We start from the raw sequence: 20,156 nt of genomic DNA on the forward strand, positions 1-20,156 counted from the left end.
TCACCATCCGAACCCCATTTTGGGGTCTCCCCAGTCTCTCAGGTGCTCCCCAGGTCCCTGCTGGGAGGCCAGGCAGAGTAGGGGGCTGCCAGGAGGGCATCTATTTCTAGACTTTAGAACCTACTGTCTGGGGGTGGTCTGAGGGCCCTGTCAAGTCACTGGAGGCTGGGCCCCTTCCTCTGACCTTGGGCTACCCACAGCAGGACCTTGGCACCACAAAGCTTAGCTAGGCTTGATGTGAAGTGGTCAAGGGGAAGCAGGCATCTGTGTGGTCAGCTCAGGCTCCTGTACAAAATTCACCCAAGGATGCCAAACAGTTACTGCTGACAGCAGCAGACACCTGGCAGTGGTCCCTTGGTCCTCCCCGCAGACACGCTCCCCTAGAATGCAGGTCCCATCGTGCTCAGCTGGGCGCTCTGGCCTCGCTGGAGTTGAGCCTCCGCAGCTGGCTGAGGCTGGCCAGGCGGAGCCTCAGGAGCGTCTCCTCCTGGGTTCGCAGCGTGTGTGCCAGGACACGCAGGGATTCACTCTGTAGCACTGGGAATGGGCAGGTGGGAGTCGGGCTCCGCAACTTCAGGCTGCCTCCCCCACCCAGCCCAGCAGCAGCAGGGACCCCAACCCACCCACGCCTGCAGCTGCTCCACTGGCCCCCAGTGCCTCGTCCCAAGTACCCACGCCAGGTTCTTACCGCTCAGGTAGACAGCCACAATGGCGAGTGCCAGGCAGGTGAAGATCAGCAATGCAAGCAGCAGCAGGAAGACCCCACGGCTGTGCACAGGGCCACAGCCAGCCTGGGCACATAGTGATGGGGGCAGGACGCCCAGCAAATCGTTCCAAGGTTGGGTCTCGTCAGTCAGGTAGGGGTGCAGCGAACCTGTGTGATGAACAGGACCTGAGGGCGGAAGCAGGTGCACCTTCTTCCTCCCTGCCTCCCATACACCCATCCCATGCCCTGCCCCCTCACCTCCGCCGTGCAGGTCACTGATGGACTCCACCTGGTGTAGGCGCACTTCTTGCACATGGTTGAGAGCCAGCGGCCCCCTGCTTCTCTGGCTTGGCTCTGCTGCCACAGCGTCTGCAGAGGCAGCGTGAGGCTAATGGAGCTGCTACAGCTCATTCCCCAGTAGCTTCAGGCAGCAGGGACTTGGGAGAATACTTTGGAGTAGAAAGCAGGCCCGGCGGAATGGCCTAGCGGTTAAACTCCTCGCCTTGAATCTGCCGGGGCGCCGGTTCTAATCCCGGCAGCCCGGGGCCTGGGAAGGCAGAGCAGAAGGGCAGGTCTGGCGGCGGCGTGGCCTAGCGGACTTAAGTCCGCCCCTTGAATTCGCCAGTTCGCCAGTTCTAAGCCCGGCAGCTCCACTTTCCATCCAGCTCCCTGCTTGTTGGTCCCTCCCGTCTGGGAGACCTGGAGGGGTTTCCTGGCTCCCTGGGAGACCTGGAGGTTTCCTGGAGGGGTTTCCTGGCTCCCGGCTTTGGATTCCTCTCTGTCTCTTCTCCTCCTCTCTATATAGGAGACCCCCCCGCCTCCCACCAGGAGGAATGTGTGCTCATTGGTTGGCTCAGGTGTCTGCAATCAGTGTTTGGTCTGTGCTGTCCAGTATTCAAGATTTTCTTCATTTTCTTCTGGCTACTAGACAAGCCACTTTATTAGCCCTGGCACTGCAGCTGACATGCTCGGGGCTCAGCCCTCACAGCCAGGCTCCACACACATTACTATACTTCTCCACACTTTGTAAATCCACTCTTCTGTAGTGTAGACTAGAGAACGCGAGATGCAGGGCCGCGTGCTGGGACCAGGGAGCCCCTGGCCATGCCCCGTCCTGGCACTTGACTTTCAGCTTCCTGGATGCCAACTGCCCTGGGTCACAGCACTTCTCAGATGTGGTGGATTTGTAAGCTGAGTGGGAACCAGACCAAGGGACACCGCCCCCCACCCCCCAAGTCTTAGCCGCTTGAGTGTTCAGGCCAAAGCTGGAGAAGGCCAGAAGTCGCTGGTCAGGTGCCCACCTGTTCCCTAGAATCAATGCCCACCCCAAGTTGTTCCTTTTCTTCCTTAAGGAAGGCTAAGGCAGCCAGGCAGCAGGCAGATGCCCACACCCATTCGGGCGCAGCTTGCAGCTGGCCTACCCCTAACGGGGCAGCTTCCTGTGGTCCTTGCCGGGCTCAGGGAGGGACGAGCCCTGAAGTGGGCAGGAGTGCAGGCATGGCATGCTCCTCTTTCATGCACACACTGCAGTCAGACAAGGGATTTAATGACTTCTCACGGCAGTGAGGACAGTAGGACACAGGATCTGTGTCCCACAGGGTCACAGGACTGAGATCCTGGCCTCCCTCATGGTCGGGCTCTCCTACCTTCTTGGGTCTCCTCAGGCATGGCAAGCAGTGGGCAGTCGGGGGGCAGCACAGGATGGCCAAGAGTAGCAGGGCTGGACAAAGGCAACTGTGGCTCCTCCCCAGGCCTGGCCGCCGCCTCCTAGCCTATGCCCAAAATAGGCCTGAGTTCAACCCACGGGGCTATATTTAGAGGGGCAGCTCCCAGCCATGGCAAGGGGAGTGATCCACATGGGCCAGGCCGGATTCTGTCTTCTGGCGATGGAATTCCAGCCAAAGCCTCTGCCAGTCTACATGCCCAGGGGCCCTCCTGGGGAGCCTTGCTTCCCCATACACAGAGGTCTCAGCCACCCAGCCACACAGCCAGCTTGGGCTCAGCCTGCCCCTTACTCCTCCACATCTTCTGCCTGCTCATTCATCTCTCCTCCCAGCAATCATGTGACCCATGCCAGTCTATCACCATGTAACTGCTTGGCATCAGGGGTTGGAGGTGAAAGGCAGCCAGGGCCCAGTGCCTTAACAATACAAGGATTCTAGGGTTAGTGTTGTGGCATAGCATGCGAACCTTCCACCTGCAATGACAGCATCCCATATGGGCGCCAGTTTGAGTCTCAGATGCTCCATTTCCCATCTAGCTCCCTATTAATGCACCTGGAAAAGCAACAGAAGGTGGCCCAAGTGTTTGGGACCCTGCACCCGTGTGGGAGACCTGGAAGAAGCTCTGGACTCCCGGCTTTGGACTGACCCAGCCCTGGCCATTGTGGTCTTTTGGGGAGTGAACCAGCGGATGGAAGATTCTCTCTCTGTCTCACCTCCTCTTTAAATAAATTAAAAATAGATCTTTAAAAAAAGGGGGAGAGTGGGCCCGGCGGCATTGCCTAGCGGCTAAAGTCCTCGCCTTGAAAGCCCCGGGATCCCATATGGGCGCCGGTTCTAATCCCGGCAGCTCCACTTCCCATCCAGCTCCCTGCTTGTGGCCTGGGAAAGCAGTCGAGGACGGCCCAATGCATTGGGACACTGCACCCGCTTGGGAGACCCGGAAGAGGTTCCAGGTTCCCGGCTTCGGATCGGCGCGCATCGGCCCGTTGCGGCTCACTTGGGGAGTGAATCATCGGACGGAAGATCTTTCTCTCTGTCTCTTCTCCTCTCTCTGTATATCTGGCTGTAATAAAACGAATAAATCTTTAAAAAAAAAAAGGGGGGGAAGAGGTACTGGTTCCAAGAGCCCCACAAAACGGCATGTACACATGGCCCCTGAGCTGGCCAGTGTGGTATTGCTAAGCTGACCACCTTAGGTAAAGGACTGCCCTGCTGGGCCTCAGTCTGCTCATCTGTAACACAGGCACACTGCCACCTCCCTAGGGGAGGCCACTGAGAACAGATATACAACCCCATGTCCTGGCACCCCGCCCCAAGCTGGTTTGTTCTCCCCACCCCCTTCCACAAGGACATGCAGGTCACCTGGGGTCAGGATGCAGAACTCCGACCCTGGCAGGGAGTAAGGTCCACCTGCGCCCCCATCTCTTCTGGGGCCGACTCCCACCAGGGGAAGCTCTGCCTCCTACAACACCCTGCCTCCAGCTCACTCACCCGCACCGCCTCCCCACACATCTCAAGTCCGCTGGGCCGGGCCGGCTGACTTTTGGCTCCTTGGAATGCTTTGCCCCAGAACCACGGGCGCTGGCCCCCTGCTGCCTTTTGGCTCAGGTGTCACCCCCGCAGAGAGCTCTGTCATTCAATGCCCCCACGCTGCCAGTTTGCTTTCTTTCCCTGCACAGCCTTGGTGCGTGGTGCAAGGCCATATTCTCCACGCAATCCACTCGGCCGAGCTGAAAGCGCTGTCAGTCCCCACCACGCAACCTCGGACAGGTCAAACACAGGCCCTGAGACTGCTGGCAAGCGACCGGCACCACACAGCAAGGACTAGGGCACGCGGTCGTCTGCCGGCCTTGCAACCGCAAGCGATAACATGTTTATTGCTTTGCTTTAGTACAGTCGGCCTGCCCCCCCACCCAGCCTGTTCACAGCTTTCTTTCTGCTCATTGCCCGAGGACGGGCAGCCCTCTCCAACGGAGGCCATTAGACACCTCCCCAGCCCCACTCCTTGCCTGGGATCCCAGTTTCTGCGCCCCTTCCTTCCGGGCCGGATCCTGCGCCCGGCCGGGGCTGCCCTCTCTGGGGCTACATTCAAGGGTTATCCTGTTAATAAATAAGCCGGCGCAGCTGCCCCTCAGCCAGGGCCTGTCGGTTGGCGTCTCCACCGGCCAGGGAACCCCCGCGGACCTGGCCCCAACCGGCCTTCTTTCCCAGGGTCTGTCTGCCCCCTCTTCCGCCCGTCGCCTTCTGCCTGGTCTCCAACGAGCAGCCGCCGGGTCACCAGTGCGCCGCGCTGCGCGGCCCGCGCTCGGCGCGCGGCTCGGAGGCGTGCGTCCGCCGGTTGCGGCTCTTCCTGCGCGCCGTCGAGGCCGCCGCGGGCGCTTGGGGCTGCGGCCGGCACATGCGCAGGGAGTTGGCGCCGCCCCCGCCGCCGCCGCCCGGCTCCACCAGCTGCAGGAAGTCCCGGTACCAGAGTTTGGGGCCGGGCAGCGCCGCGGCCGGTGGCCCTTCCTCGGCCCGCGCCAGGCGTTCGGCCTGCGCAGCGCTCAGCACGTGCAGCGCCACTCGCCGCAGTGGCTGCGAAAAGCCCTGCTCGACGGCGACGCACACGTAGACGCCCGAGTCCCCGCGCCGCAGCGCGCGCAGCAGCAGCCCCTGCGCGGTTACGTGGACGCGTTCCTCCGGCTGCACCTGCGGGGCGGGAGGAGTGGGGCCTGCGTGAGGGCCAGAGGGCGGGCCGGGGAGGGGAGGAGCCAGGGGCGTTCCACGTGGAGTGGATGGAGCTGATGGCAAGTGAAGGCCGGGTTCCATGGAATTCCGGGAGGGGGCCGGGTCAGGAACCCGTGAGAAGGGGCCAGAGGGGATGGGGCAGGTGGGGAGCCGGCTGCCTGAAGCCCCGTGGAGCTGGACTTGACCTAGACATGGGGTGCGGCCTAAAGGATCCACTAGGCAGACTAGGGCGCAGCCGGAGGGGGTGGGAGGCAGCGGCAGGGCCGGCCGAGGAGTCTCACCTGGGTGTGGGCCACCTGGCCGGCGCGCTGGAACGTCCACTCCGTGCGTGCCTGCAGCGAGCGGGGCTCACACTCCAGAAAGGCGCTGCCACCTTCCACGCCGAACACCTTCCGCTCCAGCAGCGTGGGCCGTGACGACGATGACAAGTCTTGGAACGAGGACAACCTCACCCTCAGACATGGCAGGGGAAGCTGGTGCAGTCTCAGGGACAGAGAATGGGGGCCACACAGGGTACTCACCCCCTGAGCACAGCACACTGGGGTCTCCATTCCTTATATCTTGTCTCCTGAACCGCCTGCAGGGACAGCGGCACCCCGTGAGCCCTTCTCCCAGCTCCAGCAGCCACAGCCCCTGGGTGTCCTTCCCGGCGGCTGGACCCCACACCCGATCCCCCAACCCCCCACCCCAACCCCGCCCACCTCTTGGCACTGGGCTGGAAGCGCGTGCACGCAGCCCCGTCCCAGGCGCAGTAAGGGTCCCGCGCCAGACAGCATTCGGCGCAGGCGCGGCCGTGGGCAGCGCAGCGGTGCAGAGCTATCTGGGCCACCGCGCTCCGCGAGGCCACGTACAGCTGGTGCTGGGGGGCACGAGGGGCTGCAGGCTGGCCGATGGCGGGCAGCCCCACGCCTGCTTCCCCTCATTCAGGAACCCTGAGGACTCAGGCCACCCAGACTAGCATAGGCAGCGCCTACTCACCCCTACAGTCATCCCCATGCCAAGGGCGGATTGGGCCTGGGGCTCCACGGTGTGCACCCCACCCCCCTTCCACCCATGTGCTGCTCACTCACCCTTTTGGAGGAGATTTGCATGCTGGTGACAGCGGCCGAGTCCTGAGTGGGAGGAGGCACTCTGGAGTCACGGCTTTATGGGATGGGGGCTGTGGGGTGCCTGTAGCCGGGGAGGCCTCACCTCAAACACATGCAGCTCCTCCAGAAGCAGCCCCTCGGCGCTGGGCCGGCTGCCCTTGGGCACGATGATCACCTTCAGCACCGTGCCTGCGTCTGCGGGGTGACAGGAAGGCAGAGTGATCGCTGGCAGCCCTGGCCGGGTGCCCCTCGCTCCGGTGGACAGTAGCGAGTGTGCAGCATACAGGGCACAATGCGCAGGACGCTCCCCCCAGCCACCTGGCGAGCCTGGCCAGGGCCCCAAGGCGTGCTGTGGCAGGACACTGACCTGTACCCACGAAGAGGACGTCGTAGTGGCCATCCGCCGCTGCCACACGGTCAGCCACAATTTGGGTGAAGGTGTATCCTGCGCCCACTTGCAGGAAAAGAGGGCGTCCCCCGATGGGCAGCACCGAGTTATACATGAGGGGGTGGTTCCGGGCAAACTGGATGACATCATCAGGGAAGTCCTTGGTGGACCCAAAGGTGCCAAAGGTCTTGCTGGGGCACTGGCGAGGGCAGAAAGAGGGGCACACACAGCAGGGATACAGGTGTGAGGGCTAGATGAACACCCAGACCTGAGGGCTCCATGAACGGAGTGGGGAAGGGGCTGGAGCCCTGCCCTGAAGCCTGGAGACAGAACCAAGCCTGCTTTGCTCCGAGAGGTCGGAACCCGTGGTGGTGACGTTAACCCCACGCAGAGCAAAAGGAGGAAAGCCCCGCAGCTGGCAGCTACGCACCATGCCTGGTCGAGGGTAGGGAACGCGACCCTGGTAGGACACCCACTGGTGAGTGGGCCCCTCCTTGTGTGCAAAGGGCCCCAGGAAGGCCCGGCGCACGTCGTCCATGCTGTAGGCACACACTGCTGAGCCCTGGAAGACACCACTGCCACCCAAATAGGAACAGGGTCAGCGCACCCCGTGCGCCCTGGCAGTGTCCCCTACCTGCCGCCCCTCACCTGGATGTGGAGAAGACTGCGTAGAGCAGCGGGGTCCGGCGGTCGCGCGAGGTCAGCAGGAACACGTCCTCTGCGGGGAGGGAGGCAGCCTGTCTGGCCAGCACGCAGGCACCCCTCTGGGCTCTGCACCTACACCTTCCACACACACCCAGCCCGCATGCCAGGCACTCACGCAGGTGGTCGAAGTGGGTGTCACCCTCCACGCCAGGCACCGAGCACACGAGTCGCGCCTTCAGGAACGTTGTCCACTTGTTGACCAGGCTGCGCTGGCCGCCCACATCATTCTGCAGGGGGAGGGGGAGTGAGCGTGAGACAATCCCACCTCCGTGGGGAGGGATCTGGGGGTAGGGTGGCAGGAGTGACCCAGGGAAGCCTCACCCTGCAGATCTGGCCAACACGGGACACGGACAGGCGTCCCAGGGCTGGTGCCGCCTCCACTGCCAACTCACGGAAGAAGAAGTAGATTTTGTCGTCATCTGGGTTCTCACTCTCCGGGATCCAAAAGACCTTCACAAATTTGGGCTCTGGCCACAACACGATGCAAGGAGTCAGATGTCATGCCCCTTTCCGCCCACCAGGTGGCGCTACGAACGGTCCCACTCGCCCTGCCGCGTGCGGCCCTGAGCACCGACCGCATCTGGACTGTGGCCTGCGAGATAAGATGCAGCCACGAGAGGGCAGCAGAGACCACGGCTATCTGGGCACGCACCTGCACCTACACACACACACACACACACCTACACACACACACACCTACACACACACACACACACACACACACACACACACACAATCTCTCTCCCTCTCCCTCTCCCTCTCCCTCCCTCCCTCCGATTGGAAGGATGGTTGTTGGGCTTAACCTGTATTTGTGAATCTTCTCCCCTAGCAGAGCTAAATACGTCCCGCTTGGGTTCGCAACCTCCCCTGGATCTCTGCTGTTAGAAGACACTACTCCCCTACTAATAGTTTTAATGATTTTGTGACTATTTTTTAAAAAGATTTATTTATTTTTATTACAAAGTCAGATATACAGAGAGGAGGAGAGACAGAGAGGAAGATCTTCCATCCATTAATTCACTGCCCAAGTGAGCACAACGGCTGGTGCTGCGCTGATCTGAAGCCAGGAGCCAGGACCTTCCTCCAGGTCTCCCACATGGGTGCAGGGTCCCAAGGCTTTGGGCCGTCCTCAACTGCTTTCGCAGGCCACAAGCAGGGAGCTGGATGGGAAGAGGAGCTGCTGGGGTTAGAACCAGTGTCCATATAGGATTCTGGCGCATTCAAGGCGAGGACTTTAGGCGCTAGGCCATGACGCCGGGCCTGATTTTGTGACTATTTTAAAATTTACTTTATATAAGTGGAAGTTCAACATATTTTCCTTTGACTACTGTGCACAGCCTGTGCCGATTTTCCTATGGGATTATTGTCATTCCACTTTTTGTTAAACTGTTTAATTAGCAAAGCCAATAAGTCTTGGCTATAATGTAAATTAAATTAACAGTATATTATCTGGACCAAGTCCGGTAGCCTAATGGCTAAAATTCTCATCTTGCACAAACCAGGATGCCATATGGGCACTGGTTCTAATCCCGGCAGCCCCGCTTCCCATCTAACTCCTTGCTTGTGGCCTGGGAAAGCAGTCGAGTACAACCCAAAGCTTTGGAACCCTGTACCAGCGTGGGAGACCCAGGAGAGGCTCCAGGCTCATGGCTTCAGATTGGCTCAGCTCCAGCTATTGTAGCCACTTGGGGAGTGAGTCAACAGATGGAAGATCTTTTTCTCTGTCTCTCTTCTTCTCTGTACATCTGACTTTCCAATAAAAATAAAATAAATATATTTTTAAAAAGTACATTATCTCTGGTTATCCCTGCAGCATAGCAGATCCAGCCACTTCCTGTAGCACCAATGGGTGCTGATTCAAGACCCAACTGCTGCACTTCCAATCCAGCTCCCTGCTAGCGCACCTGGGAAAGTAGCAGGAGCTGGACCAAGTACTTGGTTCCCAGTCCCCATATTGGAGACTGAGAAGTTCCTGACTTCTGGCTTTGGCCTGGTGCAGTCTTGGTGCTTATGGCCATTTGGGGAGTGAATCATGGATAGAAGATCTCTCTCTCTTTCTCTGCCTTTGCCTCTCTGTAGCTCCATCTTTCAGATATTTTACTTTAAAGAGTACATTATCTCAAAACAAATAATATTTTAAAAAATAGACTATTCCTTGGGCCTGGCGTGATAGTCTAGTGACTAGATCCTTGCTGTGTATCCACCAGAATCCTATACGGGCACCAGTTTGTATCCCGGCTCTGTGCTTCACATCCAGCTCGCTGCTATGGCCTGGGAAAGCAGTGGAGGACAGTCCAAAGCCTTGGGACCCTGCACCCGCATGGGAGACTTGGAAGAAGCTCCTGGCTTCAGATCAGCTCAGCTCTGGCTATTTTGGCCATTTGGGGAGTGAACCAGTGGATGGAGGATCTGTCTCTCCTTTGCTCCATAAATTTGACTTTGCAATAAAACAAATAAATCTTACAAAAAAAAAATAGATCTGAAGTATTTAAAAAGAGATAGGCTCCCGGGGCCCTGAGAACACAGGTGGCCCTAATTGGTGTCCCATGGGTCTGGTGGCCCTGCAGCCTGGCCTGCGCTGCTCTCAGCTCCAGGACGGGGCTCTCCTGGGCTCTGGGAATGAGCTGTTACCTGCCAACCCAGAGTGGCTCCTTCCTCCACCTCCTGACCCCGCCCATCTCTCCCCTCACTGGCCTATCCATCAGAATCAGTCTCATCACACATTTGTTGTGAGAGTGTGAATTCAGAGCGGTACTGACCATACTGTGCTGACGCCCTGTGCCTAATGCCAGTCCTGCTTTTGCTGGGTCACTGGTGAGACTTCCCTTCTCCCATTCTCTCTGCTGCTTGGCATCCCAGCTCCCCTCTGCCCCCTCTCACCATTGAGCCAGCGGGAGTCGTGCGGCTCTGTTCGGAGACTCGGACGCTGGCCCAGGCTTCGAAAGATGGTGAAGTCCCGGCCCATGAGGTCTGCTGCCACACCCGAGTACAGCTCCTCCCCTGCGGGCAAGCCAGGGCTGCTCAGCCAACCACCCAGGGCTCCAGGGAGCATCACTAAGTTCTGACTAAAGGGGTCTAGGAGTTGTGCAGATGCCCAGCTGCTGGACTCACCCACCAGCACGGAGGCAGCCCGGTGCCTGGGGTCATAAGGGCTCTTCCCCTTGCCATCCTCAAGTCTGCGCAGGTCCAGCCGCAGCACAGGCTCCTGGGAAGCCGGGAAAACTGTTCCTGTTAGGCCCTTGTTCACCCTCTTCCCAACCCCCAGCCTCTCTCCTCACCCAGAGCTGGCCTCACCTCAGGCCGGTGGCCCACCTCCACAAAAGCACAGGTGGGGTGGAAGGCTCCTGTACCACAGGCCAATAGGTGGGTGCGGTTGTAGGTATGCAGCAACTTCACGAAGTTCATGCACTCCGTCTAGTGGGCAGGCAGGAGCTGGCACTGTGAGGCTGCCAGAAGAGGCCCTGGCTTGCCAGCGCCATTCCCTGCCTGCCTCCCCTCTGCACTGTCCAGGGGGTACTCTTCATGGGCTCCAGCGACCAATGCAACCCACCAGAGAGCATGCTCGAGGAAGCAGGGGCCTGCAAAGCCCCCTGTGACTCAGCCCCCACCCTGACTCACCACCTCAGAACCTTAGCCCCTTTGCCCTTGCTGCCCTCACTTTAGCTGGAAGAGGCAGCCTCTGTCCAGTCCTGCCCTGTCTCTGGGCTCTGGGGCTGACCTCCCCACTCCCTCCCCCTGCCCAGGGCAGAGGAGACAGCCAGTACTCACGCCAATGTCCTTCCCAGCCCAGTTGCACTCTTCTCGCCATTCAACAGGGGCTGGCCAGGCCAGCTGCAGGAAGGTCGGGGGGATTGTGGGTCAGATCTAGGCTGTTCCTATTTTTTACACAGGGGGACCCATTGCTCCCGGACCTCTGCAGACAGCCTGAGATGGGCTCCTGGGACTCCCTCCCTGAGCCTGGGGGACCCGGCCACCTTCTTGGCCCTCTTGCTGATGTTGTCCAGGTTGAGCGAGGCCACATGGTTCTCAGCACCCACGAACAGGCGCCCGCGTTCTTCATCCAGCAGCAAGGCTTCGTAGCAGCAGGTCCGCTCCAGATGGAAGGTCCGGAGGCCGTGCCAGGTTTGCAGCTCTGAGGGTTGGGGGCACCTCTCTGAGGATGCACCAGCCATACCAAGACCCTTCCTGGGTCCTGCCTGGCTGTCTCCCTGGGGACTAAGGGTTGTCGGACCCTCACACATATGCATTTTCATGCATATGCATTTACACACCCAGATAGGCCCACCAGGATGCTTGGTGCGGAGCAGTCAGGGTGGGCAGTGCGGCCCCCCAGGAAGGGGAAAGCAGGTTGAACGGCTTGTTTGGACAAGTGAGATCTTGTCTGAGTGTGTGCACTGGGAAATCAGTGGATACCAAGGTTCTAGGAGAGCTAGGTATGTAGAATTGGCCAGGACCCGGGATCGGAAAGGTAGACTGGCAGTCCCAGGCCTGGGCTCACCTACCCCAAGCCACTGCTGGGGATGGGGGGGCAGGAGTGAGACTCCTACACTGCCCTGCCCAAGATGCCAGGCCCGGCTGGTAGTAGAGGGACAGGGCATTTCTATTGCCATGGAAATGGAGATGAGGCTCTCCTTGGGAAAGTGTGAAGAGAATGTGGGCAGAGAGGCTGGGGTTAGCTGGAGAGGCCCCCAATTCTATAGACATAGAGCTACATACCCCAATGGGCCCCTTCCATGCCTGCCTCCCCCACCTCCTGCGCTGAGCCCTCCTGCCTGCCAGGTGCACCTACCTTGGAAGGAGAGTCGAAGACGTGGGGGGCTGGGGGCAGCCCCTCCCAGCCCCACTGCCCAGAGTAGGGCCAGCCCCAGGATCATGGCGGCGGCCTCAGCCCGCCTCAGCCCCGTCAGCTCAGGGCGCTCAGGGTTCAGCGGGTGTGTGTGGAGAAGCCTTGAGTTGCCCTGGACTCTGCCCTGGGATCTGAGAGAGAAGGAGCCAGCAGTGAGGGCGGGAGGCTTATGGGGGGAGTCCCCAGGGATCAGATTACAGCCCCCGGGTGGGGGGGAGAGGCTGGGGGGTCGCATTCCACTTCCGAGGGAGCCCTCCCCTCTGAGGGTGCCCCGCCTGGCCACAATCACAGACACACCCACGCTGGGCACACCCTCAGGGTCACCCTGTGCTGGCAGTGTCTGCTCTGCTACCACGTCACCTCCTTCCTTAACCGCCTCCTTCCCCTCCCCTCCCCTGCACACACTCACATTCATTCATTCACGGACCCTGTGTGCCCACACTGTGCCACCCTGGGACTAGGGGTTGAGGGATTCTGGCAGACCCAGACAAGGTCCCCAAATGGGAGAAGGCTGAGTGCCAACAAGGAGTCCAGTCCGATGGGTGAGATCACTCCAAAGAACGCCAAGTGCAATGAGCAAAACAAGCCCATCTCAAGAGGGTGACGAGGAGACTCAGAGCCAGGCCTGTGGAGGTGGCCGTGCACCCACAGAGGGCCATTGAGGAATTGGGGGGGGCTGCCGCCTAGCATGGGACCTGTCAGTGTGTCTCTGTGAATGTGTGAGTGCATGGATGTCTGTGTGCTAACATGGGGTATCTCATGTCACAATGTGTTGAGTGAGATCTTTTTCTTCACATACATGACATCATATGTGCATCTATACACGTGTGCTTTGTGTGCATGCCACACACGTGTGTGTGTGCATACCCGTGTCAGCATGTGAAGGAGCAATCCCAGCTACAGCATCAGTCCCTGCCCGGGACCCCAGGGGACCTATTCCTAACCCAGGGTGCCACAGGGCTGCTGGGCCCCTGGGCTGGGCAGGTGCCTCTGCTGCTGCCTCCTCTTGACTCAGAGCTATTCCTAAGCCCGATCCAGTAGCCCTAGTGGGTGGAAGTGGCACCTGGGGACCCATAGAAAAGCAGTGAGGTCAGGCTCCAGCAGTCAGACAGGGGAGGTTGCCTGTCACTAACCCCAACCCTGGGGGCTCCTCAGTCTCCCCAACCTCTCCCTTTACTCCTGCCCCTGTCATCTTCCCCTTTTTGAGTCCTCCCCACCCTATGACCAGATACCCCCCTCCTAGATCTCTCACATGGGGGCTGCCATGCCCACCTTCCCTCCCAGGGAGCTGGCTGGGCAGGTGCCTGGGCTAGGGGCTCTGGGGGTGGGGCAAGGTACCAAGAAAGGATGAAGTCAGAGCCGCAGTTGCTGGGGGCGGTCCCAACATGCACTGCTGCCCAGTTCCCTGGTGCCCAGACTCCCTCCACCCTACCCCAGGACCCCAGCCTCCCTCCTGCCCTCCCGATACACTTGCCGTAGGCTGTCTCTTCCTGGTCTGTGCGGGTCTGCCAAGTGACACGCTGCCTTCTCCACCTCCGGCAGGCTCCTCCCCTCCCAGCCCCCTCAAACCCCGGGAAGGGGTTGAAGCCTAGGGGCCACAGGGCACCCTCCTACGGCTCCTTTAAGGAGCAGCTCCTGCCCCCACTAGGCTTGCCACCGCCCCACACGCGCCGCCGCCCGTGCCTGCCCTGCCGTAAAGTTTGCAGGGCGGATCGGGTGACTGGGCAGGCAGCCGGGACCGGCTGGAGACAGCGGCGGGCTGGAATGGGCACCAGGGAGGGGCGGGGCGAGACGACCCTCCCAGGTCGGGCCTCAAGGTGGAAGAGTGCCCTCACGTGGGTCTGGGGGGCGGGGGGCAGCAGATGCTAGTCAAGCCAAAGCAAGCAGCAGCAACAAGGACATCCCCCCAGCTCCAGGTGGCCCTGTGCACCACCAATGGGGAATGCAGTGGGAAGGGGGCACCCGCTGATTCCAGCGCCTGACCTGGCTTTCCTGAGCTGGGAGCTGGGGCAAGGCAAATGGGGAACTCAGCTGACACCTTGGTTCCCAGGAGCCACTGGGAAGGGAGAGCCTGAGGGTGGGGGAGGGGGCTTCTCAACTGGAGAGCCTCAGGACTCCAACCCCTATTCTTCCTCAGCATTTGAGTCAACTTACCACTTCAGCTGCCTGGCCAACAATTTGGAGGACACAGTCTGGCTTCTGCAGCAGGGCATGGGTCTCCCCTGATCAGGTCACCATCCTGGAAGAGGGGTGCTGCTTCCCTGTTGAGCTGAGGGCATCTTGTGTGGCTTTGCCTAAGTGGGAGGTGAGAGGAATTGCCCCTACCAAACCCAGAGCCAGGTACCTGATTCTACGCTGGGCTTTAGCACCTCAGTTGTGGGGGGGCCTGCGGTTTTGGTGGATACCCCTATTTGTATTGGAGGGCGATTATTTTGCAGGGTCTGAATGGTGACAATGACAGTGGCAGGCCCTCAAGTCCACATGGGTGAGCAAACTACGGCGTGAGGATACACTTCAACTTCTCAGTTCCCACAAAAAGTGTCTGCTTGCCATGGTCCTTAAGCGGAGGCACAGCATCCCCAGGGTCAGTAGGGCTTGGAAGATGCTTCAAGGGCACACGGTTCTGTTGCCTATCACCTGGGTGCCAGCCAGCCAGCCAGGCAAGAGTAGGGCTGGAGGGAGATTCTCCAGATACCCTGGCATCCACAGTGAGCAAGACCTTGCCATCTGCCCTCCTCGCAGCCTAGTGTTCTGGACTGCTGTAGCTAGCAGGCAGAGACTAGGAAACTAGGGTGTGCAGGGCTGCTCCCTTGCCTGAGCCCTAAGACTCTACTCCTCTACTGGTTCCTCTACTCCTGAACCAGCCGCCTCGGGCCTGGAACCTGGGCGCCTCCCCTCACCCCATGCAAGCAAACAAAATTCTTCGGCTGTTTACAATTTTCCACCCAGGCAGCCAAGTTCGGCAAATACCCTTGAGGTCCCACTGCACCCCATCTGCCCCCACTGCTCCTACTTCTTCAGGATCAGGATGCTAGTCTCTGTTTCAATGCTCCCTGCCCAGTCCCCATATGCTGTGCTCACACCAGGGACCAGGAACTCCTCATCTTTCCAACAGCCTGGGACTCAGGCCCCAGCCGAAGGGACTGGGCTGGACCACCCTTCTCCAGATGCGTCCTCTCTCTTGAGCAAGGCAATCAGTCTTCAGAGAGAGGGGAAGCTCTTGTTGTCCCTATCCCCACCAGATCTCCCGGGTCTGCTCCTTGGCCACAGGTCAAGTGTGATGGCTATGAGTAATACCCTCTGAAGATGGCAGTCAAGAGCAGGGGTGGAGACGACCCGGGGGCTGTGGACCTCACCCCTGGGCCACCCTGGCCTCCAGGGCCTCTACCTTGGACTGGGGCCTGCTTGGGTTCTTGTTCTGTAGCTGCCTGGCAATGGGGACAGCTTGCCAGGGCCTTGGTTTTTCCTTCTGGAAATAACTGGATGGTTGGGCTAGGCCCCAGCACCTGCCCCCAGCCCGCCCCACCCTGCCTTGCCATCATCAGTTTGCCCTGCCCCTGTGCATTCCGCTTGGACTCTAGGTGTTGTGGCTGGGGTGAGACAGCCCTCGGAGGAAGGCACAGCCTGGGCAGCATGGGATCTTACCCACTCACACCTGCTTTAGCCATCAAGGCTGGTGGCTCCAATCCATGCTGGGCACATGGGTATGGGTCACGCTGGCCTGAGGATTCAGGCATGGCAGGAGTTATGTGGGGAAGCACATGGGGATGGGGGAGTGGGGAGACTGAGGGCAGCTGGGCAGGGATCTCCAGGCATGACCTGAAGAATGAATAGAGAAGTTTTCCAGGACATTTGTCCCCCTCTCCCCCGACCCTGCTCCAACTACCTCCCAACCTGGTCTTCAGGTTCAGGGAGCAAATCCCCGGACCGGCCCACCTTTTGTGAAAGATCAGCTCCTCCCCTCCTTGCCTGCTCCCCTGGCCTTCTGAAGGCCACGGCAGAGCTGAGCCTGAGAGGGGCGAAGGAGGCCCCGCCGGGAACTCTGGGTCTTTGGCTGTGGCCCTGCCCCCACTGCCCCGCCCCTGCCCTCCGCCTCCTGCACATTCCTCCCTGGCTGAGGTCAGCCCCTCTGGGACGGGAGCCCCCCCCCACCCGCACCAGCCACATCACAACTCCTCACTCCTGTTTTCCTCATCGCCCAGCAGGGTGGGGTGAGGAGGAGGGAGGCTGGAGGGGGCGGGGCCTCCCTTTCCCTTCTCCGGAGCCTGGGGGTGTGTGGAAGGGGCTGTGCCAGGAATGCTGCTTGTTGAAGTGGAGGACAACTGCACTCTATTTTCATCAGCAGACCGTGAATTTCAGTCCGGCATTCCCTAACTGGCTGCCCAGAGCCCTGGGACTGCTGCTGGCTGATTGGGGGGCTCAGGACACTCAGAGTTGGGCTAAGGGGTGAGGGCTGCCCAAGAATGAACATCCCTTTGCAGGGTAGGCTGGATGGCGAGCGACCCTGGATGCTGCCACCACTGTTGCCCTCCAGCCCTCTGGCTCTCTTGTCGGTGACAGTTGTTCACTCTTGCTGCTGCCTCAGCTCTGGGCATCCCAGGCACCCAGTACAGCCCCCTCCAGTACAGCTTCATCGGGCCTTTCTCAGGATCGGGCTTTCTCTTGCCTGCTTCTCTTGAGGCTCCCACTCCAGAAGCTGCTTCTTATATCCTCTGACCTCCACACCCAAGGCTCTGCTCGGCGACCCCTCTGTCCCTGAGGGCCTCATTCACTTCACAAGTGCCAGCCTGGCTCGGGCAGTGCCAAGCCTGGGCTCCCGAGAGCCATTGCTCAGAGAGGTCCTTCTGTCCTCCTGCTCTGTGGCTAGAAGCCTGACCCTCTGCCCCTGCCCTAGGCCGTGGCCCTGTGGCTTCCCCTCTGGAGCACCCTGCCCCCATCCCTGACTCAGAGAGCTTGCAGAAGCTTGGGGGCACGCAGCCTCAGCCTGGCATTCACAGTGCCCTGCCAGCGCCCCACCAGTGCCCCAGCTGCTCTGTTTCCAGGATGCATCAGCTCTTTCCTTGCCAATAGTTAGCTCGAGCTGTGTCCTCCACTTTTCAGGCCCTTTCCCTTGTCACTTGAGGGTCTCATCTCACCATTCAACATCTACCTTGGCCATTCGCCTTCCTGGCTGACCCCTGCAGCAGTAGGTTCTAACCTTGGGTAGGGTTTGGGGGGATCCTCCATTGTGGGGCAGCAGCAGGGACTACCCTCCCTGGCAACCCAGGACTCACCAGAGGTTTTGACCTCTGCTCCCCCTGAACACTGGGACCACCACCCCGAGACCACATGAAGGTGGAGGGTCTGGCAGGCATGCACACTAGCTGTCACACAGGCTGCATGTGCATAGCCCAGTTGCCTGGGGCTTCACCCTGGCTGGTAGGGGATGCCTTCCCTCATTGGGAACACAGGGATAGGGGCTTCAGGAAATGCAAATCCTCACGGGAGGGATAAGCGCTCTAAGGGGTCTTACTTGGAGCAGAATATGCAAGGATTGAAGTCAGTGTTTGGGGAGTGGGCCCAGTCCTAGAATTCAGCCAAGAGAAGCTGTGATCTTGATCCTCCCTGGGCTTCTCTCTGACTCCCAGGCCACCAGAATCTGCCTGGCTTTGCAAGCGGCCAGGCAGCTGCAAGGGGTTCATGCTCTCCGACTTTCTCGGTGGGGCTGGCACTCTGGGTGTGGTGGGGAGACACTGATTCTCTGCAGAAGAGTAAGCTTTCCTGGTGGGGAGAGGCCATGGGGCTACCCCGGAACACACTGGGGAGTTCTTCCAGGCCTCCATGGCCACTGCAGCTGGGGACCTCAGCGCTAACCTTGGGTGGGGAGGGCCCTTCCCTATTCTGCACCTGGCATCTGCCCAGGGTGTGCATCTGGCTAGGGGAACTGGCTCCTCCCCTTGGGGGCTCCTCGCAGTCTCCCCTCTGCAGGCCTCTCTCACTTCCCAGCTGTTTCCCTAACCCCTAAGCAGGTTAAAAATACCAAGACTGCCACCACCCCAGCAGCTGGAGCAACTATTTGGGGTGGGTCAGGGCCTCCAGGAGCAGAGTGGCCTGTGGTCCTTCCCACTGCGGTAGATGGCCCATACTGCCTGGGTCCTCCTCGCCTCTGCCTGTCCTGCTAAAAGAGTCTGCAGCTGCCTAAGGGTGGGGACAGGGTGGATGGGGGCTCTGCGCCTAGAAAGTCAAAGAGCCAAGTGCATGGTCATCCTCACCCAGCAGCTCCCCCAGGTCAGGCAATGGAGGGTTGCCCATAACCCAATCTCATGGACCCCATGTAGTTGGGGTGCAGGATACCTGCACAATGGATCCCTCCTGCCTGTCACTGCTCCCCACCCCCAACATGACTGGGAATTTCCCAGTCGCCACCAAAGACAAGGCAGAATTGAGAGGCCGCCCCCGCCAGGGCTGGGACAATGGAGCCTTATACCCTAGAAATCAGAACTGGGTAGGAGGGCCCAGGCAGGGCAGGTGGGGGCCCAGCTCTCTCTGTACCCAGGGACTCCCTGCTTGCCAAGACCCCACCCAGACCCACTGCCAAGCGGGGGACAAGGGGGAATCCTGGCTAGAGCCCTGCACGGCCCACCCAGGAGGGAGACATTGGGTGTGCCAGCAGACAATGCCTGGGCTTCAATGGTGTCTCTTGTGCAGGGTTCCCCCCTCAGGACAGACGGAAGGAACCATCTCCGGTGCCCGCTTCCTGCGGGGCGGGCATTGCCATCCTGCAACAGCTCCTGCCTGCACATCTGGGAACAACAAGGTCCAGACCTGAACCCCAGACGGAAACCAGGGATCCTTGAAGGGGCGCGGGCCCTCGAAGGTCGAGGTAGCCAGAAAGGACTGAGGAACCGGGAGGGAGGGGACCCGGAGGGGACATTCTTCTTCCTACCGGTGCCTGGCCTCTCATCTCCTGCCAGACTGGGGCCCCACGGCCCCCTCGGGGCACTGGCAGGTGTGTGGAGGCGGGGTCGTCCCAAGTCCCCGGACCAACCCCTCCCTCCCCGCCTCCACGGCGCCGACCCCGGCCCGCCCTCGGCCCAAGCCGCTTTGTCCCGGGCCTTGGGGCGCGGAGCCGCTGCCGCCTCACAAAGCTGCCTTTGTGCCCCGAGGCCTCCGGCGGCGCCCAGTGACGTCAGTCTCCGGGACCGGACCGGCGGGGCCGAGCGGGACGGCTGCGCCCCCTGGCGGCCGGAGGCGGTGGCGCGGGCCTGAGAGCCGGACCCGCCGGCTCGCTCGCTGGTTCCTGTGGCATGGCACCTCGCCCAGCAGACCCTCGGAAGGTCCCAGGTTCACAGCCCCAGAACCATCATGGTCAATGGCCTAGGACACACTAGGTCGGCCAGGGCTTCCCGCACCCCTGCCCATCCGTGACAACACCGAAGGGAGGCTGTCACTGCTGTAGGATTCGGAGTGGGCCTGACGTGGAGAGGGACCTTTCTGAGGCCTCAAGGTCCCTGCCGCCTTTCTGTTCAGTCAAGCCAGCCTGGCTGTATGACTTCTGGCAGCCGCCATGGTCTTGGGCCTGGGTGCCTGGGAGGCCGGAAGTCCAGCTCCTACCTTGGATGGCACCTGTTGTCACGCTCCAGGTGTGGCTTGTGGCTGAGTGAATGATGCTGGTAGAGAAGCAGTCCCACGGTCCGAGTGGAAACCAGAGCCCAGCCCTGGGTCCAGCGGCAGGCAAGGCAAGCACCGAGGGCCTGGTCACCTTCACCCTGGTATATACCATGGCCCAGGCCTGTGCCATGGGTGAGAAAGAATACCTCACAACTCTTGATTTTCTTTCTACATTTTATTATTTCAAACCAAGTGAACAATTCCATAAAACGTGAAAAAAGCAAGGAAGTGTTCAATGCTGAAGGACCCGGGGCCTGGGGTCAGGGCACAAGGGGCGGGGAGGGGCCCCTCAGCAGGCAGCAGAGGTCCTAGGTTAACGCTA

At 60.3% G+C, this 20,156-nt stretch overlaps 2 protein-coding genes across 7 annotated transcripts; both read right to left on the reverse strand.

Annotated features, from left to right (window-relative positions):
- Positions 1-160: 160 nt before the first annotated feature.
- LSMEM2 (leucine rich single-pass membrane protein 2) lies at positions 161-3,149 on the reverse strand. Its single transcript, XM_058678829.1, has 4 exons — positions 2,353-3,149; positions 965-1,075; positions 689-874; positions 161-537 (listed from the first exon to the last, which is right to left on the reverse strand). Exons 1-4 carry the CDS (start codon positions 2,372-2,374, stop codon positions 404-406), a joined length of 453 nt encoding a protein of 150 aa, XP_058534812.1. The 5' UTR covers positions 2,375-3,149; the 3' UTR covers positions 161-403.
- SEMA3B (semaphorin 3B) lies at positions 965-16,205 on the reverse strand. Of its 6 annotated transcripts, none has more exons than XM_058678820.1 (18): positions 12,128-12,473; positions 11,313-11,470; positions 11,107-11,169; positions 10,633-10,752; positions 10,450-10,543; positions 10,219-10,338; positions 7,660-7,805; positions 7,454-7,565; positions 7,282-7,351; positions 7,064-7,208; positions 6,613-6,832; positions 6,349-6,440; positions 6,228-6,269; positions 5,859-6,016; positions 5,679-5,734; positions 5,439-5,587; positions 4,679-5,118; positions 965-1,075 (listed from the first exon to the last, which is right to left on the reverse strand). In XM_058678820.1, exons 1-17 carry the CDS (start codon positions 12,417-12,419, stop codon positions 4,705-4,707), a joined length of 2,451 nt encoding a protein of 816 aa, XP_058534803.1. In that variant the 5' UTR covers positions 12,420-12,473; the 3' UTR covers positions 965-1,075; positions 4,679-4,704. The 6 variants fall into 6 exon arrangements, 5 of the variants coding, with proteins under 5 accessions (XP_058534803.1, XP_058534804.1, XP_058534802.1 ...); XM_058678821.1 differs by lacking the exon at positions 965-1,075 and adding an exon at positions 16,121-16,205 and having other exon boundaries at positions 4,344-5,118; positions 12,128-12,315; XM_058678819.1 differs by lacking the exon at positions 965-1,075 and having other exon boundaries at positions 4,344-5,118; positions 12,128-12,472.
- Positions 16,206-20,156: the final 3,951 nt, after the last annotated feature.

This window comes from Ochotona princeps, chromosome 21, assembly GCF_030435755.1.
Source record: "Ochotona princeps isolate mOchPri1 chromosome 21, mOchPri1.hap1, whole genome shotgun sequence".
Taxonomy (NCBI): Eukaryota; Metazoa; Chordata; class Mammalia; order Lagomorpha; family Ochotonidae; genus Ochotona; species Ochotona princeps.

Bases quoted from the DNA above. Each gene is read 5' to 3' on its own strand.
- LSMEM2 (XM_058678829.1), bottom strand. From the start codon at position 2,374: ATGCCTGAGGAGACCCAAGAAG. The intron at 1,076-2,352 runs GTAGGAGAGCCC...CTGCCTCTGCAG, and splicing joins GCCTGAGGAGACCCAAGAAG to ACGCTGTGGCAGCAGAGCCA. The intron at 875-964 runs GTGAGGGGGCAG...TTCATCACACAG, and splicing joins CAGTGACCTGCACGGCGGAG to GTTCGCTGCACCCCTACCTG.
- SEMA3B (XM_058678820.1), bottom strand. From the start codon at position 12,419: ATGCGACCCCCCAGCCTCTCCCCCCCACCCGGGGGCTGTAATCTGATC. The intron at 10,753-11,106 runs GTGAGTACTGGC...CCTGCCCACTAG, and splicing joins GGGCTGGGAAGGACATTGGC to ACGGAGTGCATGAACTTCGT. The intron at 5,735-5,858 runs GTGGGCGGGGTT...CTGTCCCTGCAG, and splicing joins TTCCAGCCCAGTGCCAAGAG to GCGGTTCAGGAGACAAGATA.